This window comes from Bos indicus x Bos taurus, chromosome 18, assembly GCF_003369695.1.
Source record: "Bos indicus x Bos taurus breed Angus x Brahman F1 hybrid chromosome 18, Bos_hybrid_MaternalHap_v2.0, whole genome shotgun sequence".
NCBI lineage: Eukaryota > Metazoa > Chordata > Mammalia > Artiodactyla > Bovidae > Bos > Bos indicus x Bos taurus.
In genome coordinates, this window is record NC_040093.1 from 25,798,049 (window position 1) to 25,824,773 (window position 26,725).

Genomic DNA, 26,725 nt, shown 5'->3' on the forward strand with positions numbered 1-26,725 from the left:
GCAATCACCATCTGCAGTGATTTTGGAGCCCCAAAAAATAAAGTCTGACACTGTTTCCACTCTTTCCCCAGCTATTTCCCATGAAGTGATGGGACCAGATGCCATGATCTTCATTTTCTGAATGTTGAGCTTTAAGCCAACTTTTTCACTCTCCACTTTCACTTTCATCAAGAGGCTTTTGAGTTCCTCTTCACTTTCTGCCATAAGGGTGGTGTCATCTGCGTATCTGAGGTTATTGATATTTCTCCCGGCAATCTTGATTCCAGCTTGTGCTTCTTCCAGCCCAGCGTTTCTTATGATGTACTCTGCATAGAAGTTAAATAATCAGGGTGACAATATACAGCCTTGATGTACTCCTTTTCCTATTTGGAACCAGTCTGTTGTTCCATGTCCAGTTCTAACTGTTGCTTCCTGACCTGCATATAGGTTTCTCAAGAGGCAGGTCAGGTGGTCTGGGATTCCCATCTCTCAGAATTTTCACAGTTTATTGTGATCCACACAGTCAAAGGCTTTGGCATAGTCAATAAAGCAGAAATAGATGTTTTTCTGGAACTCTCTTGCTTTTTGATGATCCAGCAGATGTTGGCAATTTGATCTCTGGTTCCTCCACCTTTTCTAAAACCAGCTTGAACATCAGAAAGTTCACAGTTCACGTATTGCTGAAGCCTGGCTTGGAGAATTTTGAGCATTACTTTACTAGCATGTGCAATTGTGCGGTAGTTTGAGCATTCTTTGGCATTGCCTTTCTTTGGAATTGGAATGAAAATTGACCTTTTCCAGCCCTGTGGCCACTGCTGAGTTTTCCAAATTTGCTGGCATATTGAGTGCAGCACTTTCACAGCATCATCTTTCAGGATTTGAAAGAGCTCAACTGGAATTCCATCACCTCCACTAGCTTTGTTCATAGTGATGCTTTCTAAGGCCCACTTGACTTCACATTCCAGGATGTCTGGCTCTAGGTGAGTGATCACACCATCGTGATTATCTTGGTCATGAAGATCTTTTTTGTACAGTTCTTCTGTGTATTCTTGCCACCTCTTCTTAATATCTACTGCTTCTGTTAGGTCCATACCATTTCTGCCCTTTATCGGCCATCTTTGGACTGGAATGCAAAAGTAGGAAGTCAAGAAACACCTGGAATAACAGGTGTTCCAGTCCTGTGGCCACTGCTGAGTTTTCCAAATTTGCTGGCATATTGAGTACAGCACTTTCACAGCATCATCTTTCAGGATTTGAAATAGCTCAACTGGAATTCCATCACCTCCACTATCAGGGATTTCTCAAAATCAATTAAAAGAAAAAAAAGCTCTCATTTTCTAAAAAAAGGACTTCATCATATTGCCTTGTGCAAATATAATATATTCAACCAGTCTCTCATTGGGAGAATTAAGTCGTTTCCAATTTTCTTCCTCTTTCCAATAAAGCTGCTATGTACAAGGATAGTTACCTGTCATTATGCAAACCTAAAAGTGTATGTGTAGAATAGTACTGTAGTAGAGGAACTGTGTATTTTAAATTTTGATGTGCTCAGTCGCTAAGTGATGTCCGACTCTTTGCAACCCCATGGTGTATACTGCCAGGCTTCTCTATCCAGGGGATTTTCCAGGTGAGAATACTGGAGCGGGTTGCCATTTCTTTGTCCATTAAATTTTGATATACCTATGAAACTGCCTGTCATAAAGGCTCCACTAATTCACACCCCTATCTACAAAGTGTGAAAATGCTTGCTTCCCCCAACTCTGCCACTATAGAGACAAATCCTATTTTAAAAGATTGCAGATCATCATGGACACAAAGCAATTTACTTTCTCAATTTTTTTTTTTGCTATTTCTAAAGTGTTTTAACATACATCTTTGTATATACATCTATGTATATACAATATACATATTGTATTGTATTCCTGATTATTTCCTTAGGCCATCATTCTAGAAGGAGAATTTAAGAGTATGAATTTATAAACTTTCTTCCTGTTTTTTTTTTTTTAAACCATGTAAGACAGTTCTCCTTTTGTAGCCTCTATCTAGGGGCTGGGAAGAATGCATGATGCCCAAGGTCAGGGGTAACTGGCTTTTCCGTTACAGAGAAAGTCTATGTGCTGAGGTGTCTGGGTTGTCACTGAGGTGATGGTTCTGTGGGTGTTTGGTTGGGAAGTGACCTGGAAAAAGATTCATAGCCCACTCGCCCCAGAGAAAGGAAACCGTACGTCTGAGATGGCCAGGGGGGGCACTTGTGCTTTTTTGTTTTCTCTTTCTTCACATCCGACATCTTCATCCACAATGATAGTCCTAGGGAGTTTAATGAAATGTGGAGAATCACTCATTCAGCCACCATCACAACACAGTCTTCAGCTGCATGATGGCCCTGTCTTCCTCTCTCCTCTGCTGCACCCCAAAGAATAAGTGAGGTTCTCACTCAAGAGACACTTTTCTCAAGCTGGTCAGCGCTCTGTTACTCCCTGCCGCCAAACACCCAGTCTACAGCATCAAACTGGCCAGTTTTCCAGAGGCCCCAACCCTTTTTTCCTGGCCTATGAGGGCCTTATCTGACTTACAGAAGTTCTCAAAAGCTCAGGCAACCCTTCAGACAATTTGGATGTGCCCCCGAGTGCTCAATGTTAAGCTTCATCATTTATTAGCACATTTTTATTGTGAGACTACCAGGTTTGGCCAATTGTCACATCCTTCTCTGCCTTCTAAATAAACTTGACCTGACCCTGGCTGCAGACCTTAGGCAGATGGAGAAGGCAATATCCCTCAGGAATCAGGAGGCTATACTCTCTAAGAGCAGAGATGATTTTTAACTCTGGATCCCAGACAGATGCCCAGCAAAGACTCTAACACAGAGGAGGCGCTCATTAAACTGCTGGAAGAATAAATGAAGGACATGAAGAATGAGTTCGAGAATATAATTCAGTGTGGAGAAAAGAACGCTATGAAGAGACACACTGTGGCTTTGAGTTTGCACTTACTTAACAAAATCACTTAGGTCGATCTCGGGGGACTCTATTGCTGGGACTGCAGCCGAGCTGCCAGATGCCAAGGTTACTGGGGTGGACTCCCCGTGGGACAGCACAAACCTACAAAACATAGGGTGGACAGGGGAATACAGTCACATCAGCTGTTGCAGGTCAGTGCCTGGTGGGCTCTTTCTTAGAGGCCAAACTCTTAACTCCTAGACCAGGTAGGTTGAGACGGGACTGCCCCACCCCTCTCTTGGACTGACCTTCCTCACTTCATAACTGAGGTTTCACTTTCTCCAAAAGTTTGCTGATCAGCCCCTTCCAGTATGGGTCAAGTGTCTTTTCCCTGAGAACTCGTGGCCTCCGGGCTTCCCCTCACACACTGTTCTCCCCATTCCTGCTAGACTGTGAGCTCGCTGGGGACTTGGATCTAATATGCCCTCTAACACAGTGCATGGCCTGCAGGGGCACGCAGGCACAGCTAGGAATTAATGAGTCACTCGGGCTCCTGCTCCCGGCTGAGCAGAAAGCAGGGTCAGGTTGCGAGGCACGCACTCTCAAGTCCTGCTAGTGAGGGCTTAGCCTTTGTGGGGCCCTGCCTCCCACCATGCTTGCTCTGGGTGGCTTGCCTGCTGCACCCTGGTCCTGGCCTGGCCAGTTTGCTTTGTCACCACTCCAGTTCTCAGAGCCCCCAAGGGCCGAGGGGGAAAGCGGGTGACCGCACCAGCTGGTACTAAAGGCCTTATGTCCAGGTCTTATGTTCAGTTTTCACGGAATGGACCTCACAAAGGCCAGAGTGGTGGGGTCACCCCCATTCTTAGTTTTCCCAGGGTGCAGGGGCTTTTTTAAGGATACCTCCCCTCTCCCATCTCAGGCCCCTGATATTAATTTCAACCCAATTTCACTTAGATATTCATTCTGACCCCATCTGCTGTCTACGTTTCCTTAAAAGGTTCAGGAGAAATGTTATCTGTTTTATGAAGCTCCCACCATTTCCCATCTTCCTCTGAAGTTTCACAGCATTTCACGTGCACGTTTTTTAGGATACTGTCCACTTCACCTGAGTGCCATTTCCTAACCTTCAGAAGTTCCACTACCCTCTGACTTCACGATTTCTGCCTTGTTGAGTGTCACCTAATAAATCCATTTTATTGAGGTATAGCTAACATTCACAATGCACTCACTTTAAACATACAGTTTGATGAATTTTTGCATGTATATATATACACCTTCCCAGTATAATCATTACCTTATTAATGTACACCGCACTTAAAATGTTCATCATCTTAAGAAGTTCCCTTGTGCCTCTGCCCAGGCAACCCCCAACCCTGGCTCCAGATGAACACTCATCAGCTTTCTACCACTGTAGATTAAGCTGTGCCTACAGTTTCATGTAAGTGGAATCCTAAATATGTACTCTTTTGTGTCTGACTTCTTTTGCTCAGCATAGTGGTTTTGAGAATCATCTATACTGTTCCAAGGGGCAGTAGTCTCTTCTTTTTCATCACTGAGCAGTATTCCACAGTATGTGTGATGACTAGAGTGTTTATCCATCATCTTGTTGATAAGACACCTTGGCTTTTTCCAGCTTTTAATACTATAAATTAAGTTGCTAAGAATAAATGAGTACATGTCTTTCTGTGGACATTATGCTTTCATTCCTCTCAGGTAAATTCCAAGAAAGGGAACTGCTGGGTTGTATGGTATACGTATGTTTAAAATTATAGGAAAGTGCCCATTTTCCAAGGTGACTTTACACCAGTTTACATTACCACCCACAGTGCTGAGAGTTCTGGTTGGCCCACATCTTCACCCATACTTGGTATTCAGTATTTTAAATTGTAACTATTCAAATGAATATGAAGTGAAGGCACATTATAGTGTTAATCAGTAGGCTTATTTTCAAGGAAAACCTTGTATCATTAAATTAAAAACTAGTTTTGTCTACCACATTTAGAAAAATCAGCATGATGGGAAAAATTAATGTCATTACTTTCTTGCCTGGTGAAGACTTGAGTTGACTCCCGCTTACTCTTTTCTAGAAGAGAGACCAGTTCGGTTTCCTCTTGGGGAAACACTGGGCTAGCACCACCCAAGCACTGTGAGCTCTTGGAGGGCAGTGTTCAAGGTCTTTCCTCTTCACCACTCACAAAGCCCAGGGTCTTAGATACAGGGCATGAGCTCAGTACAGGTCTGACTGGATGGATGGATGGATGGATGGTTGAACAAGAACAGGAAGGCAGCATGCAGGGTGATTTGGCTCTTCTGCACCTCCACCTCCACCCCCATCCCCATCCAGGATGGCCTCATAAGACTGTGGAAAAGCTCTTTTTATCTCCCACAACTTTCCATTTGGCTCCTTTCAGGTCAGGTGTCTCTGGCTGACATTATCTTGGGCTGAAATGATACCATTCAAAGGCAAAGGACAGAGGGACTGGGTGCTGGGAGGCTCATTAGACTCCGGAACCTCATCCTTGGATAAATTCTGATTCTTCAGGTCTCAGTAGGGCCCAGGAGTTAGATGTTTAATGTCTTCCCAGGTTGATTCTAATGTAGAGCCAAATTTAGGACCCATTGTGGATAGGAAAGGCCAAATTTAGGACCCATTGTGGATAGGAAAGGCCAGAGGACAGTGAAGGGCTGGAGCTGATAATTAATGTGGCGCTGTCACTCAGCCTAACCAGCTCGGGACAGTGACGACCAGCAGAGGGTGATTCGGAGCATTTATTAAATCACCCCAGGCAGCAGACTCTCTGGGGAGACTCTGCAGGTCCCTGCCCCGCATAACAGCACTCTCATCCAAAATTTGCACCCCGCTGGGATGTGGTTTGGATGGGGGAAAAAAGCATATGGGAATATCTGAAAAGTAAAAATACGAAGCTGTAGAGTGTCTGCAGACACCTCAGCTGACAATGCTACCTGGACATCGGGGAAGCAAGAGGTCTTTTGGAAACAAACAAAGGAGACTAGCAAAGCTGACCCACTGCTAACAGGCAGCAGACAGAGAAAGCTTCATCATAATGAAGGCTTTAACTTATCATTAAAATGGAAAACCTGCTTCAAAGAATTGAAATAGAATGTTGGGAGAGTTTTTTGGATCAAATTTCATTTTGCTCTCAGGAACAGATGATTACTTTCCTGTTATGCTGACCCAAACAGGATTAGATTCAGTTATTTTTAAAAGAGAATGTGTGGCAAACAAGGAAAATCAATACTGCTCCAGTTGCAGAGCTGCCCATGTCAGGATTGCTGAAGGAGCCAGCAAAGAAGCCCTCCCCTCAGCTGTGACAGGGCTGTGTGAATGTCAGACACTGTCTGTCAGCCACGTTGGTTTGGGCTCAGCGATTTCCCTTTCCATATTTTATTTTCAATTCATGGGTAAGTTACGATCGATGCAATCTTTTGTGTTACAAATTAAAAGAAGTCCACCTCTCTTCTTTCCTGGTCTCCCTTCACCTGGATGCAGTGTTCCATCAAAACAAAACCCCAAAGGACAGGCTGGTGTTTCAGGTAATGCTGTGTATCATGGTTTAGACCACATTTGGAGATGGAATGGTGTTATGTTGCACAGCCACTGAAGTCTCTGCGGTGCAGACAAGGTCTTGAAAAAGAGGGGTACCCTTGTAGTAGACAGTGACTTTTAATTTGCAGATTCATCGAAACTTGGAGTCTGGGAACATCCATATATGAGGGTGAAAATGGCCACTGGCTGGATAAAAAGGTCCTGCAGGTATGTTTTGTTTGGCTCACATTTAATATTTTTTGAAATTACTGACAGCAGCAGAGGCTGGTGGTACACAGGCTAGGTGCACTGGGATGATGCGCCCACCCCTGGGTGCTGTGGCTGCTGGTTACACCTTTCTCTGAGCACTGCCCTGGCTCAGTGGGAGCTGCTTCACCCGCCCCGAGCTGCCGAGGAGGTTATGGTTCTCATCCCCTACAGTCCCAACTATGCAGTTGTGTCCCACCTCAGCATGGGTGGCCAGCGGGAATCTGCCTTCTGGGCCACAATGAAGGGCTAAGGCAGGCTGTCTTCCCTGTGTGCATGTCTGCAGTCTGCCTCGCCCACTCATGTGGCAGAGTGAGTGCTGATGGGGAAGGTGCTGAGCAAGTCCCATCTGTTTCGTCTGTCATTTGCTTCCCAATGTGGAAAGATCAGCAAGTGTAAGACCACAAAGCCGGGCAATAAATATGGAAACGTGGCTGAGGCTTTGTGTTTGTGCTCAGAGAGGCTCTGAAATTTGCCTACTTTTAATGTAATTTAAAGTGATGATTATAATCTGCTCCATTTAGAAGCAGGAACTGGTGGGGGGGCTATCTAATCTAGGGCAGTTTTTGAGGTGCAGTGTTGGAAGAAGGGCAGGAAGGAAGGAAAGAGGGTGGTTTAAGAAATTGAGAGAAGCGTAGGTCAGATAGCTGAGAGGAAGAATGGGAATGTAAAAAACCACCTGATAAGATCTAACAAGTAAAGATGTATGGTTTGCTTAGTGTAGCACAGATTATAAATTAAAGCAATGGAAATAGGAGGTATAATTGTAGGAGAAAATACCTTGACAATGAAATCAGTCTTGTCAAACAGCACACATTCACAGCCTTGAATTGCTGGAACTTCAGCTGGACCTCTGGACCCATGCTAGGAGCACTGATGGGACACCAGCAACTGCTGTGGGTCATTTTCTCATTTTGTTTTCAAAATAAGGGGAGGGCGGGGAGCAGAAGGCTTGACCCTGAAGGGCCTCGTATGTCTCACTAAGGAGCTGACTTTATCCTCAGGAAAATGGGGAGTCTTCTAAAACGTTTTAAATGGGGAAGTGAAATGATCAGTAAGTTCATTTGGGCTGTAGAAAGGGGCAGGGATTTGAAGGGAACAGCCCTAGCACGCCCAAACCTGTGAACCATGCCGTAAACAGCGATGGAAAATATAACCCAATGGGATGTTCTCTGTTTTTATATGGTTTTTTTTTTTTTTTACAAAATAAGAATCAGGAAGCTCGCACAGAAAACAGTGCTAGACATTCAGACAAAAGATAATGGCGGCCTTGGTCAAGGAGGTGGAGACGGAGATGGAGACGGAGCGAGACGCTCCTGTGCAGATTAGGAGGTGGGATGGCAGGACCATGGCCCTGGGCGAGGAGCTCATCCTCACAGACCGCAGCCCAAGATCCAGCCCCCACTGCTGCCGCCTCCCCAGCCCGTCCATGAGCAAGGCTGAGTGGCTGGCTAGGTAGAGGGGATGGAGATAGGAGCCTGAGGGGCCGCACTACAATCACCTATGTTCCCCGTACATTTGGCAACTTTCCCTGCCCAATACCAAGAGGAAGAGGCATGTGAACACACTAAAAATCAAGCGGCAGCAGGACGAGCACCTCTCCTGCCACTGTGGCTGCTATCCCCGCCCTCCTGTCATGCGTACCTCCACTGTGGCCAGCCCTGACCCCCAGCTCACTGCTTCTCTAGTCTCCATCATTGTCATCACCGTCAACAGCGCTGCCATCACCATCATCTGCTCCCATCTGGCACCTACACACTTTCTGACACGGAAAGCAGCCTGCCTGAGCCCTCTGTTATGTCCCAGAACGCTTCCAACTGGCCTACCTGTTCTAAGCTGCACGTTGGTGAGACACAACCGAACAGCCGAGACCTCAAGTTACTTATACTGTTTTTAAAGGTTCTCAGAAGGAACTGCTGCTTCCAGAACAATGGATCTCCCTGCAGCTATCCGCCGAATCACCCGTGGTTCTTTAAGAACAACTTGTCTACCCAAAACTGTAAGAAATAAACGTCTGTCGTTTTAAGCCACCCAGTCTGCAGTAGTTGTTTTAGCAGCCCAAATGGACTAAGACAGGCCCTAATAAAGTAACCGTAGCCAACAATTAGCACCTCTTACTCTCTCTCAACTATTATATTAGTCTCCGGCCATACCACCCTGAACGCGCCCGATCTCGTCTGATCTCGGAAGCTAAGCAGGGTCGGGCCTTTCTAAGGACTGCCTGTGTTTTAGTTGCTCAGTTGTGTCTGACTGTTTGGAACCCCATGAACTTAAGCCCACCAGACTCCTCTGTCCATGGAACTCTCCAGTCAAGAATACTGGAGTGGGTAGCCACTCCCTTCTCCAGGGGATCTTCCTGACCCAGGTGGCTCAGATGATAAAGAATCTTCCTGCAATGCAGGAGATTTGAGTTTGATCCCTGGGTTGGGAAGATCCCCTGGAGAAGAGAATGGCTATCCACTCCAGAATTCTTGCCTGGAGAAGTCCATGGACAGAGAAGCTTGGTGGGCTACAGTCCATGGGATGGCAATGAGTCGGACATGACTAAAGGACTAATACTTTTACTTTCTTTTCAAGGACTGCCTAGTTAAATCCTCACAACAGGTTGATGAGGTAGGTATGATGATGGTCTTCAGTCTTCAGATGATAAAACTCCTAGAGTAAGTCAGTGGCTGAGCTAAGTCAGCCTGGCTCCAAAGCTGATGCCCTTCACACTTTCCTGGACAACAGGAGAAGGCTCCTCCCTGGTTACTTCATGCCAGGCCATGCCCAAGGCAGTGACTCATAAAGTAGGCTTTTTTTTTTTATTATTGTAAAAGTAATTGGAATCTACAACATAAGGAACATACAGTGCATTGTCTAAAAGCTTTCTCTGGAAGAGGAGGGACCCATTCTGATTGTATCTAAATATGGAAAGCAAGACACAGTTGACCTTGCCCCTGCAGTGACTTCCTACAGTTTTGTTGGAAGGTAAGAGTAGAGGGGTGTGCCCAGAGTCTACCTTGAAGCTCTCCAGAGGGATTTCCGTGATAAGTGACCACTTCTATAAAAGCTCCAGAAGGTGTCTCCACTGCTACATGCTGCCGAACAGGTGGGCTGTGAAATCTCCCTTACAATCAGCTTCAAAGCTCTTCAGAAATGTTTCCAAAACAGGACAGCTTTTAAAGTCAATTTCTTCTTTTAAAAAATTTTAAGTTTTTTATTTTGTTTTGGGGTATAGCCAATTAACAACATTGTGATAGTTTTAGGTGAACAACAAAACGACTTGACCATACATATACGTGTATCCCTTCTCCCCTAAACTCTTCTCCCATCCAGGCTGCCATATAACATTGAACACAGTTCCCTGGGATCTGATTTATCCACGTGTGTATTACTTAAGATTTCCCAACTCCCCCAAAGCTAGCTATATCTACTAAGGGCCAGACGTTAAAAAATTGTCAATTTCTTTCATGTCTGGCTCTTAGTAGATATAGCTAGCTTTGGGGGAGTTGGGAAATCTTAATACAAACATGTGGATAAATCAGATCACTATATGAAGCAAGCAGATGTCATCCTAACTCAGGTTCAGATGTGCACCTATAACTTACCACTGATTCCTTTAGAAGCCAGGTTAGTTCACACTGAATATCTAAAAGCCTGACGCCCTCCACTGAATTTGAGACATTGAGAAGATGCCTTAAAAAGAATGAATCTAAAATAAGGCAACTGGAATTCTTCTATAATAACATAAAAACAGTACTAGAAGTTTTATAACACTCAAAATTGAAATGAAAAGGCAGCCCAATTCATTTCTCTATGGGGTAACGTATCTCAGGAAATTGGACTAAATTAAACTGCAAACAGAAGCAGACTGTACGATTCCTCACATGGTGATCACTTTTAAGTTAAATATGAAGAGAGTGAAAAGTCGCCCTTTTCTTGGACTGGAGTCACTTGCAGGCTGACTACAAAGGCAGGAACTTATTTCTGGAAGCTCAGACTTGAAACATGGTGTGAAACCCTCCCATTAGTCCCAGAGGCAAATGTGATCCCCTGTTTTTAGCTGGACATCATAGCAGGAGAGGAGATTCTAGATAAATGGGCTATGGGAGGCCTGGGGGGCTTCCAGGGGCATCAGCATGGAGGATAAGCAGGACAGCTGGGGGCTGACCTCACATTGTTCTCTTTCATCAGGGGCTTCAGATTTACCAATGGTGTTATATTTATGATGAGGGTGATAAGATGTAGGTGTTGAATTCATTATTATTCTTAAGCTATGTGCATGTGTTATACATGCTTTTGCCTACATGATGTAATTTCACAATAAAACAAGAGTGAATGTCAAGGAACACTGTGGAGTGAGAAAGGGCTTCAGCTGGGTTTGAAATCATTACTGACCCAGAGAGGCAGTTTCAGTTAAGCAACGGGCCAAAAGCCAGCTGAATTTGAAAAAGGCAGTGAAAGGTGTGACTAGTGTACTGTTTTCCTCTGGCTCCTCATACAGAGATGGTGCTTGACACAAGAGGATTAAGAGGAGGGCTTTCCAAGATGTGGAGCACTTGTGCCGAAGGCAAAAAGCTAGAGGCCAAAAATCTCTCTGGTGAGAGAGATTACTGATGGAGAGAAGCACAGATGGAAAGTCTGGCCTTGAAAAGCAACAGATGTCAGGAGAAGGAAATGAGATGATGAAAGCGGTAGCCCGAAGAAAAGCAGTATGTGGTGTGGGCTAGAGGGAAGCAAGCTGTCTAGCAGTGCGGCGGGAACCAGGAAGGACGGATGCCTGAGTAAGAGGGTGGCTAGGAGCTAGAAGGCAGGACCGATCCAGGAAACACTTTTGAGGAAAAACTGATGGCACGTACTGACCAACTGGGCTGAGAACAGAAGCAGAACCAAAGAAAGATGGTACAAAACCAGATAGGCATAGCCTTGGGAATGTTCAGGATCAATGATCAGTGAGCGACATGTTGCTTTCCAAAGTAACTGTGTTGGTTTAGAAGCCTATTATCAATGCATGTGCTTCTAACCTCCACACCCTCAACAACATTCAGTATGGCCGTATTGCATTTAATATGGTGGGTGTGCAGTGGTGCCCAGTTGTTGTTTTAATTTCCATTTTCAAGATTACTAATAAGATGGAACATCTTTTGATACGCTTACTGGCCATTCAGATCTCTTCCGTGAAATAACTGCTCATTTCCTCCCTTTTAAAATTGAATTACATGTTTCTTCCTTCAAAGGCATGCTGTATGTATTATGTACTCTAATAATTTTAAGGTAATATGTATGCTGAAACCTTTTTCAGTTTGTAAGTTGTCTTTCATTCTTTTCTATGGTGTAAAAAGGAATAAAAGTTCTCAAATTTAAGGCAGAAACTATGAAAAGTTTCTAAGTTTCTGTTATTTTGAACCTTAAGCCTTTTGTTATCTTGTTTAAAAAATTCCCCTTTATTCAGAGATCATCAAGGCATCATCCCACATTTTTTTCATATTTAAAGTTCAGACTTTTATACCTTTAACCCATATGGAATTAATTTTTTGTATAGTGTGAGTTTAGGGATGCATTTAGGCTTTTTTTCCACCATAGATAGTGGATTGTCCCTAGATCATTCACTGAATATACCATTCCTTCTCCTTTGTTTTATGATTTCAACTTAGTTATGTTCCCATACATGTATGGGTCTGTTTTTGGACTCTATTCTGTTCTTTAGTCCATTCGCCTATCTGTGCACCAATACCACACTATTAAAATCACTATATTTTCATACTAATGTGTAACCCAGTAGAGAAAGACCTGTTGCTTTGGAGGGACTTGACTAGTCTTGTCCCTTTGCTCTTGCATATATATTAATATTTTAGAATCAACCTGTTGGGATTTTGATTATAGGTGCATTGAAACTATAATTTTGGGGAGAAATATAACATCTTTAACAAATTGAGTCTTTTAAAGCAAAGATCATAGTATGTCTCACCTTGTATTTACATCTTTTAAAATGAGTTCTAATAAAATTATTTTATACATAAAGATATTTGCAATGTTGTTAAATTTATTCCTACATTTAAAAATTTGCATTCTCTTTTTTATTTGTTGCTGGTACACAGAAATGCATTTGGCTTTTATAACTCATACCCATCCATCATCCTCACTAAATTTTTTTCCTAATTCTAATAATCTGCTATGGATTATTTTGAGTTTTTTATATAAGTAATCATAACATGGCAGTTTCATTTCTTTCTTTCCAAATCTAGCCCCTTTTATTTATTTTTGTATCTTCTTGCACTGGCCAGGCTCTTTAGTAAATTACTGAATAGAAATGCAACTTTGTCTTGTTTGTGATGTTAAAGGAAATAATTTTAACATATTATTGTTTTTCAAATTCTCCTTGATGGAGTTGAGGAATTTTCCCATGAACAGTTGTTTAGCTTTATTAAATGGGTTTTCCTTAATTTTACTATTGAAAGGACCATATTTCTTTAAAATAGTAAAGTGATGCATGTTTAGATTTTTCATATCTTGAATCAATCTTGCATTCCTGGAATAAGCCCAACTTGGTCATGATATTCCATCTTTTTATCCTTTGCTGGGTTCAGTTTGCTAACATTTTGGTGGATATTTTGCATTCACATTTGTTAATTAATGAGTGATAATGACATGAAATATTTATGTCTCTGATCTGGCTTAATTGGTTTTGGCTAGTTTAGTTTAAAAAAATGACGTAAGTAATATTTTCTTTTTACTTCTCAAGAGTTATGTAAGTTTGTGAATTGTGTAAGCAAAGGAAGCCATCAACAAAATGAAAAGATGTACTAAATGGAAGAAAAATACTTGAAATGATATCACCAATAAGGGGTTAATACCCAAAATATATAAACAGCTCATACAACTCAACATCAGAAAAACAAACAATTTGATTTAAAAATGGGCAGAATACCTGAATAGACATTTTCCCAAAGAAGACATGCAGATGTCCAACAGGCACACAAAGGGATGTTCAACATCATTAATTATCAGAGAAATGCAAATTTTTGAAACTATAATGAGCTATCACTGCACACCTATCAGAAGAGTTATAAAAAGGAACACAAATAACAAATGCTGGAAAGGATGTGAAGAAAAGGGACTCCTCAAATACTGCTGAGGGAAACATAAGTTGATGCAGCCACTGAGAAAAACAGTATGGAGGTTTCTCAAGAAACTAAAAATAGAACTATTGTATGACCTGCCAATTCCATTCCTAGGTATATACTGGAAAAAAAACCAAAAACATGAATTTGAAAAGATACACGTACCTCAGTGTTCATAGCATCATTATTTACAATTGCCAAGATACAGAAGCAACCTAAGTGTTGATCAACAAATGAATGGATAAAGATGTCGTGTGTCTATATGTGTGTGTATATACATATATATATATATATGTATATACACGTGTGTGTGTGTGTGTATAATGGAATACTTCTCAGCCATAAAAGAAGGAAATTTTGCCATTTCCAACAACATGGTTGGATAACAACATTATGCTAACTGAAATAAGTCACACAGAGAAAGACAAATACTATATGATATCATATTTGAGGAATCTTAAAAAATACAACAAACTAGTGAATATAACAAAAAAGAAACAGAGTCACAGATATAGAGAACAAAATAGTGGTTACGAGTGGGGAGAGGGAAGATGGGATGGGCAATATTGGGGTAGGGAAGTAAAAGTTAGAAACTATTATGTATAAAATAAACTACAAGGACATACTGTATAACATGGAAAACATAGCTAATATTTTATAATAACTATTAGTGGAGTATAACCTTTAAAATTGTGAATCACTATATTATACACCTGTAATTTATACAATATTATACATCAACTGTACTTCAATAAAAAAATAAGTAATATAAAAAATAATTTGTGTAAGTTGGGAATTATTTGTTCCTTGAATGCTTGGAAAAACTTGCTTTTGTCTATCAGGACTACTGTTTTATTATAGAAAGACTTGAAACTATTCAATTTCTTTACTGATTAAAAGACTATTTGTATTTCTTTTTTTAAAGTTAGTTTTCAAAAGTTGTATTTTTCTAGGAATTGATCCAATTTTTCAAAATTTTCCATAAAGTTACTCATGAAAATTTCAGCTTTTTAATATCTGCTACAATTGTAGTTATATCACTTGTGTATTCCTAGCAATAGTTGAGTCTTTTTTTTTTTGGTCAGTCTTGCTTGAATCTATCAATTTTATTGATAGTCTCTTCAAATAGCCAACGCCTGGCTTTGTTGATTCTTTGTGTTTTATTTAATTTTCTCTTTCATTAGTTTCTGGCCATACATTTAGTATTTCCTTCTGTCTATTCTCTTTGACTTTATTATCTATTTACCCAACTTCTAAAGGTGTAAATGTTCAACTCAATTTTCAGCCTCCCTTCTTTTGTAACATAAGCATCTAAAGTAGAGTTTGTCAATGGAAGCACTATCAATATTTTGAATAGATAATTCTTTGTTGTTGGGGGCTGTCCTGTGAATTCAAAAATGCTGAGCAGCATGCCTGGCCTGTCCCCACAAAATGGGTGAAAATATTTGCAAACAAAGTGACTGACTGACAAGGGATTAATTGCCAAAATATACAAACAGCTCATGCAGTTCTACGTCAAAAAAAACAAACAACCCAATCAAAAAATGGGGAGGAGATCCAAATAGACATTTCTCCAGAGAAGATATAGAGATGACCAAAAAGCATATGAAAAAATGTTCAACATCACTAATTATCACTAGAAATGCAAATCAAAATTATGAGGTATAACCTTACACGAGCCAAAATGTCCATCATCAAAAAAATCTACAAACAGTAAGTGCTGAAGAGGGTGTAGAGAAAAAGGGACCCTCCTACACTGTTTGTGGGAATGTAAACTGGTACAACCACTATAGAGAACAGTATGGAGATTCCCTAAAAAACAGAACTACCGTATGATCCAACAATCTCACTCCCGGGCATATATATCTGAATAAAACCATACTTCGAAAAGATACATGCACCCCAATGTTCATGCAGCACTATTTACAGTAGCTGAGACATGGAAGTTACCTACATGTCCATCAACAGAGGAATGGATAAAGAAGATGTGGCACATACATATAATGGAACATTTACTCAGTCATAAAAGAACAAAATAATGCCATTTGTAGCAAGATGGATGCACCTAGAGATAGATGATCACACTAAAGACAGAGAAAGATAAATACCATATGATATCACTCATATGTGGAATCTAATTTTTAAAAATGATACTAATAAACTTATTTATAAAACAAACAAGACTTCCAGATATTGAAAACCAAAGGGGAAGCATGGGAAGTTGGGGAGACATATCAGAAGTTTGGGATTAACATACACATACTACTATATAATGGAGAAGGAAATGGCAACCCACTCCAGTATTCTTGCCTGGAAAATCCCACAGACAAGAGGAGCCCGGCAGGCTATACTCCATGGCGTCACAAGAGTTGGACACAACTTAGCGACTAAACCATCAACCACCACTACTATATAAAAGATAGATAACCAACAAGGACCTACTGTATAGCCATAAGAAACTCTACTCAAATTCTGTGATAACCTATATGAGAAAAGAAGATGAAAAAGAATGAATATATGTATCTACATAACTGAATCATCTGAAACTAACACAACATTGTAAATCAACTATAATCCAATAAAAATTTTTTATAACTACACTTTAGCTTTTATTACCACTATTTTTTTTCCATCCTCATTCAATCTGTTGTTCTTGTTTATCTACTAAGTTGTGTCTGACTCTTGGCGACCCCATGGACTATAGCCCACTAGGCACCTCTGACCATGGGGTTTTCCCGGCAAGAATACTGGAGTGGATTGTGATTTCCTTCTCCAGAGGCTCTTCCCAACCCAGGGATCAAACCCACATCTTCTGCATTGCAGGTGGATTCTTTACTGATGAGCCACCAGGGAAGCCCATCATTCAATCTAAGTATTTACTAAATTTCATTGTGATTTTTTTCACCCTAGATTATTCAGAAGTGTATTTTAAAATGTCTAGGCCTATGTACTTCTTTATTTGTTTTTAAATATCTATTTGTTATCCATTTCTAACATATTTGTTGACATTTGCTTTAAGCCCTAGAATATGATAATTTTTCATAAATGTTCCATAGGGCTGGATGAGTTTTTCTTAGTGGGATGTTCAACATATATCAATTATATTGAGCCTGTTAATTGTGTTCAAGTTGTCTGTAGCAGAGTTGTCTAACAAAACTTTCTGCAGTGATGAAATGTTCTATATCTATGGTATTAAATACAATAACCACTAACCCACATGTGATTATCAGCACTTAAAATGTGGCGAGTGTGACTAAGGAGCTGCATTTTTAATTAAAAAAATTTTAATTTAAATAGCTACATGAGCCTTGGTGGCTACTCCATGGGGCAATGAAAACTATATAGTCTTGCTGATTTTCTGTCTGCTTGAGAGAGTGTTATTAAAGACAGTAGATTTGTCTCCTTCTACTTGTGGTCCTCTGAGTATCTGCTTTAAGTGTTTTGAAGTTATGTTTTGAGACATGTGGAGTTTAGATTTATTATATCTTTCTGGTGAACTGAACTTTTAAAAAATGACCTAGTAACTTTCTTGATCTCTAGCAATGCTTTTTTTTTGTTTCAAAGTCTATTTTTACAGTTGCCAGGGTGGGGGTTGGGGGAAGCAGGGAGGAGGGGAGGGATATACTGGGAGATTGGGATTGGCATATACACACTACTATACAGAAAAGAGATAACTAATAAGGACCTATTTTATAGCACAGGGAACTCTACTCAACACTCTGTAATGACCTATATGGGAAAGGAATCTAAAATTTTCAAGAGTGGATATATGTATGTGTATAACTGATTCACTTTGCTATGCAACAGATACAACATTGTAAACCAACTATTCACCAATAAAAATTTTAAAATGATAATACAAAATTAAGTATATTTTAACTGACGTGTCAGTTAAAATACAGTATTTTTTAACAGAAATGGTATGGACCTAACAGAAGCAGAAGATATTAAGAAGAGATGGCAAGAATACACAGAAGAACTGTACAAAAAAGAGCTTCATGACCAAGATAATCACGATGGTGTGATCACTCACCTAGAGCCAGATATCCTGGAATGTGAAGTCAAGTGGGCCTTAGAAAGCATCACTATGAACAAAGCTAGTGGAGGTGATGGAATTCCAGTTGAGCTATTTCAAATCCTGAAAGATGATGTTGTGAAAGTGCTACACTCAGTATGCCAGCAAATTTGGAAAACTCAGCAGTGGCCACAGGACTGGAAAAGGTCAGTTTTCATTCCAATCCCAAAGAAAGGCATGCCAAAGAATGCACAAACTACCGCACAATTATACTCATCTCACACGCTAGTAAAGTAATGCTCAAAATTCTCCAAGCCAGGCTTCAGCAATACGTGAACCGTGAACTTCCAGATGTTCAAGCTGGTTTTAGAAAAGGCAGAGGAACCAGAGATCAAATTGCCAACATCTGCTGGATCATTGAAAAAGCAAGAGAGTTCCAGAAAAACATCTATTTCTGCTTTATTGACTATGCCAAAGCCTTTGATTGTGTGGATCACAATAAACTGTAGAAAATTCTGAAAGAGATGGGAATCCCAGACTACCTGACCTGCCTCTTGAGAAACCTATATGCAGGTCAGGAGGCAACAGTTAGAACTGGACATGGAAAAACAGACTGGTTCCAAATACGAAAAAGAGTACGTCAAAGCTGTATAGTGTCACCCTGCTTATTTAACTTATATGCAGAGTACATCATGAGAAACGCTGGGCTGGAAGAAGCACAAGCTGGAATCAAGATTGCTGGGAGAAATATCAATAACCTCAGATATGCAGATGACACCACCCTTATGGCAGAAAGTGAAGAGGAACTCAAAAGCCTCTTGATGAAAGTGAAAGGGGAGAGTGAAAACGTTGGCTTAAAGCTCAACATTCAGGAAACGAAGATCATGGCATCTGGTCCCATCACTTCATGGGAAATAGACGGGGAAACAGTGGAAAGAGTGTCAGACTTTATTTTTTGGGGCTCCAAAACCACTGCAGATGATGACTGCAGCCATGAAATTAAAAGACACTTACTCCTTGGAAGGAAAGTTATGACCAACCTAGATAGCATGTTAAAAAGCAGAGACATTACTTTGCCAACAAAGGTCCGTCTAGTCAAGGCTATGGTTTTTCCAGTGGTCATGTATGGATGTGAGAGTTGGACTGTGAAGAAAGCTGAGCACCGAAGAATTGATGCTTTTGAACTGTGGTGTTGGAGAAGACTCTTGAGAGTCCCTTGGACTGCAAGGAGATCCATCCAGTCCATTCTAAAGGAGATCAGCCCTGGGTGTTCTTTGGAAGGAATGATGCTAAAGCTGAAACTCCAGTACTTTGGCCACCTCATGCAAAGAGTTGACTCATTGGAAAAGACCCTGATGCTGGGAGGGATTGGGGGCAGGAGGAAAAGGGGACGACAGAGGATGAGATGGCTGGATGGTATCACCGACTCGATGGATGCGAGTCTGAGTGAACTCCGGGAGTTGGTGATGGACAGGGAGGCCTGGCGTGCTGCGATTCATGGGGTCGCAAAGAGTCGGACACGACTGAGTGACTGAATTGAACTGAACTGACGTGTCATAGGTTTGTCAGAACTCCCCCTCAAGATATGCCTGTTTTATCTTTTCCCATCCTTTTACATTACCATGTCCTTATTTTTCAGATATCTCTTTTTAAAATAATTGTGAGTAAAATCCAGAAGCACAGCCATTTTCTTAGCTAGTTTAATTTACATTGATTTCAATTACTGATACATTTGGATTTACTTTATCATTTTATTTTGTAATTTTTAAAAATTTTCTCTGTATCTTCTCCATGTCACCCCTTCCCCTAATTTTTAAATTTATCTTTGGATTGACTGTAATTGTCCCCTTTACTTTTTCCCTCTTCTGGAACAATTCAAAGACCTAAAATCTTTGATTTCTCCTCTTTCATAGTGAACAGTATTTCAGTCCTATATTGAAATGATATTTATCCCCCAGATTTTACATTACTATTATCATTTTATGTAGTTAATGGAGTTTAACTTTACCCATAATGTACCATTTTCTTAGTTCAGAAATCTTTCTTGAATCTTAGACATTATATCAGATAATTTTCCTTCTTTCTTAAGTATACCCATAGAAGTGTCTTTAATGAGTCTGTCCCTCCTTTAATGGGCCTGCTGATAATGACCTCTTGCAGTTACAGTTATTCTAAGGACTGCTGTTTCTGGTTCACAGTAGCCCATGTCACTCTCTTACTTTAAACCCTTCCATAGCTTTTCACCACATTTTGGAAGAAAAATCAAATTTCTTAGCATGACCTGACTGGCCCTGCAGAACCTCCCAGTCATATTGTTACCATTTCCCTGGCTCATGGGCTTCTGATGTCATGACCTTTTTACTCTTCGAATGTTTACTCATACATTTGCTGATTTAAATTTTTTTAATTAAAGACTGTTATGAGCTGAATTCAAGGTCCCCCTTGAAATACTATGTTGAAGTTCTAATCCCCAGTACCTCTGCCCCACTGCTCAGGGGATATTCTTAGGTCAACTGCCCCTCAACCCTCAGCCATACATGACTCAGAAGAACAGGTCACAGGACATCCTGAGCTGGTGAGGAAGGCCACGGAGGTTCTGGTTAAGTCTCACCCCTTATCCCTTCAGGCCTCCACGCTCTTTCCTAACCTCATCTAGACTAATCCTTTAGGCGTGCTGTCTACTTCCTGCCAGCATCAGCTTATGGTGGTCTGTTACAGCAGCAAAAGGAGACTCATACAGGTGAAGGGTTAGTCCCTGGTGCCCCTGGAGTCATTCTGTAGGCTGTAAAATCATCATTCTGGGTCAAATACAAGCAGGGGGAGAATTAGGGCAAAAAGGGGGGTGGGAGGGGCCTAACTTGACTTGACTTGGCACTTCGCCTGAAGCCATCTGTGGCCACTTCTGTTCCCTTTTTTGACCTTCTTGCTCGCTCAACAGAGCTGCTTGTCCTCTAGCCCTCAGGCTCTATAATTTCTTGTACAAACTTCCTGGAAGGCGGAAAAGAAAAAACCATGCTGCAGAAGTTTAAAGGATTCCAAGAGGTTCAGGGCCTGGAAGGGAGAGGGTTATTTATGAAAGGGATAAATGCTCAGGCTAGCAAGAGATAACCTGTGGCCCTCAGGCTCTGTAGCTTTTGACTGATTTCAGGAGAAGGTATCTCCAAGCCAACTCTGGGACCCTTCTTCTCAAATAGGTCCTGTGTTTGCACAGGGGTGCCAATCCAATGATTTCCTCAATAAAGGAATGACCATAACACCTGACACTTCCTGATCATTTATTATGTGATGGGCGAAGATCTAAGCTCTGAGTAGGGGTGGAGTCAATCCTCACCACGTCCATATGTGGGAGGCGCCATTACAATCACCCTCATTTCAGATGAGGAAGCCGAGGCTCAGGGACCCTCAGCCATCCACCAAGTCAGGTGGGGCAGGTGGCTGAGTGGGAGGCTGCCTCAGAGGCCAGGCTCTCAGCGTACTGAGCAGCCCTGGAAGGCTGTGGTGCAAGGATACCCAGTGCCTGCCCCAGGGGACTCAATAAAATTATTTTTGTTTTGAAAGAAAAATAAAGCCTCATTTTATTTTCCCCCTAAACATTTTTGTTTTCTTGATTGGGCCCTTGGGCAAAGCAAGGGCTTATCCTTGACCCTGAGTCCGGGCTTACCTGGTTGTGGAAAGGAGTGGTGGGGAGGACAGGGAGGCAAGCTGGGCCTGGCCATCCGGCCCACACTTGGCCTGTGAAGGCTCAGCTTCAGCCTTGGTGAATGTGGCCTGGTACAGGGAAGTGAGTTTCTACCCTTTAGAAGAAAAAGGGGTCTGAGTCCATTATCTGGATGTCTAAAGATCCTGTGGTTCTAACGCTTAGGGTCCTGGGGAGGGTTTCGCTTAGCAGCCCTTGGTGGGAAGGAACAGAGATGAAGGAACCTTTTGAGACCTGGAAACAGCCACCAGTTGCAGACTTTTCTTTCAAGTGTCATCTTGGAGACACATGCACTTCATAAACATTTAGTGCTCACAACAACTCTTTTCAGTTTCTGCATTACCCGCTTCTACAGGTAAGTAAACCAGGGCACAGGGTCATACATTTAGGAGCACAGACCTAGGAGGACATAACCAGCCATGTCCAATTCCACAGCCCAGGACCTCAGCTACCACTGACTCCGTGTCTTTAAAAAGTTCCACTTCCAAGGCAAGACAGAGTGAGGGGTGATGAAGAAACAGACAGAAGCCTCCAGGCAATGAGCGTCCCTCTATCGGGCTTCCAGCCGTTCCACTCTCCTCTTACAATCACAGTATTGGATAAATGATGCTCACCACAGAAAAATCAGTGTGAGAACAATACATGTTCTTTTGCTGTCAGGCTGGGCTCCCTTAGGCTCTTGTATTTGATTTATTTATAATCTGGTTTGGAAATGAAAAGGCAAAGCTGTCCTTGGGGACCACGTGGCCCACGCTCGAAGTTCTAACATCGCGTCAGCCTGCAGCTCTTAGTCTGGGCACAGATGCCAGCTGAGCCAGCATCTGCTTGGCTCTCTCTGGTCTCTTCAGAGCAAAGCCTGGTTTGAGTGTGGGTGTTCCTTTGCTCTCCTTCTACACGGATGCCATGAAACATCATGTTCTTATCCAGCTGAGCAGTCAGGCCAAAGAAAGGGTACATTCCTACAGCGCTGGCCAGGCCGGCAGCCGTGCCCAGCCCCGATGTGTCACCCCAGCTTCCTCACTACACGTGAGCAACTGGACTGTCATCTACCAGAGTCAGTCTACAACCCTGTCATGCACAGGGACTCACATAGATGAGTGGGTTTCAGACAATGGCAGGCTTACAGAGTGCTTACCAAACACACTTGCCCACTTCACTTCTTTGTTTTTATGTGTGACATGAGATGGAAAAATTTTTGGAACAAAAATTATGCTCAAACAAGAGAGACGCTTTGAATGTCTGAGTCAGAATTGCCTACAAAATCTCACACATATACACAAACTCCCAAATGCACAGACACATGTCTGCACACATGTACACACACACTCCCTTCGGTGTGATATATGTGTGCTGCGACAGGTAGGAATATTGACGGTGTTGAGATCTCCTCATATCCTGTCTAATAAAAAAGAAAATCCTCTTTTACGATTTTGTTTCTTTTATTAGTTGTGAGGGTTAGAGGAATTTCTGATTGGAAATGAAAGGTTTGTGTTGGTATATCTGATAAAAGTGACCTTTAGTCAATGAGTGGTTCATGTTTTCCTGACAGGCTGTCCAGACAGAATCTGTCTGGACAGCAAGTGGCATTTTTTTCTATGCAAGGTGACATTTATGCCTTGAACCTTTCCATTTGGCAGGTGCCAGGAAGCTCACAGAAAAGAATGTTAAACCAGTTATGAAATGACTCTCCTCTCACTACAAACACCAGGGGCAGGGAGAGAAGTTGATTAATTACAAAATATTCTTTCAAGACTCACTCTGTGCTATGGACTGTGCTAGGCCCAGGGATAAAGAAGCCACAGGTCAGATGCTCTCCCTAGTCTCACAGGGATTAAGAGCCAGCAGGGGAGTTGAACCTAAGCCAGAGTTCAAATGTGATGAGTCACGGAGGAGACGGGCTACCAGTGCCTATGACAGGGGATCTCCAGTAGGGAAGGGTCTTAGAGAAGGCTTCTCAGGGAAGGAAGTTTAACCTGAGACTTGACAAGGCAGCAGGGCTAGCTAGGTGAGCAGGTAGAGCTTCCAGCAGAGAGAAGGCGTGAGGCAACAACAGCACAGGGCAGGAAAGAGGCTGGCATGTGAGCAAACAGAAAGATGTCAAGGTGGCAGCAGACAGCAGAGTGAGGAACACTTGGAGAGGAACACAGGGGTGGTACATGTTGAGCCTTGAGGAATACAGTGAGTATCTATACTTAATCTCAAAAAGCACGGGTGTCCTCAAAGGCTGAAAACCCAGTCAGAGGCTATCACAACGGTCCAGGGAAGAGGCAAGGATACCTTCAATTAGTGTAACAACCATGGGAATGGGAATGAGAGGTTTTTAGAAGGTGGAGTAGGTAGAATTTGGTGATGGATTTGATGGGGCACATGGGATAAGAAAGAGGAAGAAATCTGGATGCCTCCCAGGAGGCCAGTGGGGTCATTTACTGGAACAGGGGCCCTGGAGGAGAAGCAGGGAGGGGACTGAGCCTGAGTTTGGAGTGCGGTACACTGGACATGAGTCGCCTATGAAACAGCCAAGAGGAGATGTCAAGAAGGTAAACGTGCAACTCCGAGGGTTCTAGGAGTGGATACACATTCAGAAGCCTCTGCCACAGGAGCTGAGTGAAGCTGCGGGTGGGGCGACTCCAGGAGGAGCAGAGGGCCTAGGAGGGAGCCCTGTGCCCCCACAACTCCAGCTGTTGCTGGCCAAGAGCTGCGGAATAGTCAGTCGAGGGGACAAGAGGAAAAGCAGGAGAGTATGGTGCTATTCAAGACATGAAAGGAATTATGTTTCAGGAAGGAAGGGTTGGACAACTGTGCTGACTGCTGCTAAGGGTTATTTTTCCAAGAAAACCTGTCTCTGTCACTCTCCTGATTACAACTCCAACCAGTGCCTCCAAGAAGAGTCTAAGGTCCTTATCATGGAATCCCAGGCCTCTCACGTGCTTCCGCCAGTCTACCTGCCCAGACTCCTCTCCCTGACTGCCCCCTACAGATGACGTCTGTGCTGTGGCCCTGTGGACACTGACAAGTGTGTACCATCTGCTTCTCCCGCATTCCTCCCCCCATATTGCAGCTTTTGTCTGGAGATGTGCCCCACTCCCACCCTTTCAGTCCACGTGGTTCTGAGTCACCAGTGCAGCCCGTGGCATGGGGCACACAATCAGGTCAATGCTAATCAAGTGCTTCACCCTCTCCTGACAGGACTGGTGAGGGGAGGGGACAGGAGAGGTGATTTAAGATGGTCCCATCAGAGTGAATCTCCTGAAAATTCTGGGACCAAGGCTCATCTTCCTTTCCAGTGGCTCAGAATCGCACAGACATGGCCCCAGGAGTGCTGGCAGCTCTGAGAACATGGCTAACATGTGAAGGAGAGCAGAGCTGAGACAGGGAGACTGGCACCAGGGACATTCTTTGCGTCTTTCCTTTAAGCCAGGCCAGAAGCCAAAATGAACTTGGAATTTTGAGCTGTGGCAACCAGTGAATGAACTCTGTTTTTCGTTTTTACATAGAGCCAGGTTTCCTGTCACTTGGGACAGAATCCATGAATCCTAACTTCTATACATGCTATTTCTGTAACTGAGAATGTTTCTGGGCTTCTCTGACTAGAGCATTTAACTGTGCTTCTCAGCGTAGTCTTCTCTGACTCCTGTGAGCACTCATCCCCATGGCTTCTCATAGAGCCTGGCACCACCATGTGCCCACCGTGGTTTACACACCTGCTTCCCCAACAGCCTCAGTCCAGGGATCACGTCTTACTTCTGTATCTCTGATGCCTCATTAAGTATTTGGTGTATAAGAGTCACTTATCAAATGGTTTCCAAGAGACTCTCTGAATGAACAAATGAAATATAAGCAAGAGGCTCAATATCAAGATATCAGAAGACAAAGAAGAAAGGGAAATAAAGGTCAAATGAGTGTTTAAGCCAATGAAAAATTAAGTGTATCACCTCTAGTACTGGCCAAGTACATTTTCAAAATGTCATCATTTTAAATTATGGAAATGGCTTCTCGAAAACAAAAAAATAAATAAAGCATGTCACCTGCTCCCAGATGGAATAAATTCATTTAGCTTTGTTTCATCAGAATAACTTCTACAATCTGGTAGTCAAAACTCATTAGGTCAGGTTGACTGATTTTTCCATAATTATTTTAAACGTTCACTATCTACAAAATTTCATCCCAAACCTGAACAGTCAATCATTGGCACCTAAATGAGTAGGCTCATCACTCAGGCCCTGAACCGGCTTCAGTGCTACACTGGGTTATCATCAGATGTTTACGGAAGACGTGCAGAGCAAGCCATAGTTACCATGGAAACAGGATGCTAAAGGAAAGGATGGCTGTCATACACAAGATGAGACTGTGTATAGGAAGCATCGACTAGCCAAGAAACAACATGAGCTACTCCCAGTTAAGAATGGCTGTTCATATTCAGGTGTTGAAAACTGAGCTGTCCAAACATCTAGCAGGGAAACACGCAGAAGCCCATTCATCCTGGCCACCAATGTGGGTTTTGACCCAGATGAAACTTACTAAGGCCTGAATGAAATAGGCTGCTTCCGTTTCTATAAGGAAGTGTTTTTCAAATTAAGTTGGATTTAGCTTCTAAGTGAAAAGGAGAGACACTTTTAAACCTAAATATTGTGAAGACAGCTTTTCCCTTTCAGTGCTTGCCATCTCTCACATACACTCCCATGTATGAGTATATGTCTATACATACAACGTACCTTTATGGGCCAGGACAAAACCCACTGAAATATGCAGAAGGTAGAGTTCAGGGGAGCACACGCCTCATGTGTTGTCCTACTCGATTTGTGCTTTGAGTTTGAAATGCTTATTAAGGAAACTCGACAAAGACTATTTTAGTGATAAATCTCTAATGATCCAACCGCTAGATTCAAAATTAGAGCAGGCTTAGGGATATCACTTTGTTCGTCTAGTGGCAATTGGGGCTCTCAAGGATATGTTATCTGCTATTCCTGTGAAACCTAGGATGGACCATGGCTCTTTGTTCCTCTGTCGGTGATTAGTTGTGGAACTTTATCCCAACTGAAAGTATTATTGAGGGCTTCCCTGGTGGTCCAGCAGTTAAGAATCCGCCAGCCAATGCAGGCAACGCTGGTTCAGTCCTGGTTTGGGAATATTCCACGTGCCGTGGAACAACTAAGCTCATAAACCACAACTACTGAAGCCTGT

At 42.4% G+C, this 26,725-nt stretch overlaps 1 protein-coding gene across 1 annotated transcript in view; it reads right to left on the minus strand.

Moving 5' to 3' along the window:
- Positions 1-26,725, minus strand: part of HYDIN (HYDIN, axonemal central pair apparatus protein) — a 347,261-nt gene that overhangs the window by 110,172 nt on the left and 210,364 nt on the right. Inside the window, 2 exon segments of the mRNA XM_027516055.1 lie at positions 2,205-2,286; positions 2,970-3,077. Of these exon segments, the coding sequence (XP_027371856.1) occupies positions 2,205-2,286; positions 2,970-3,077 (190 nt within the window).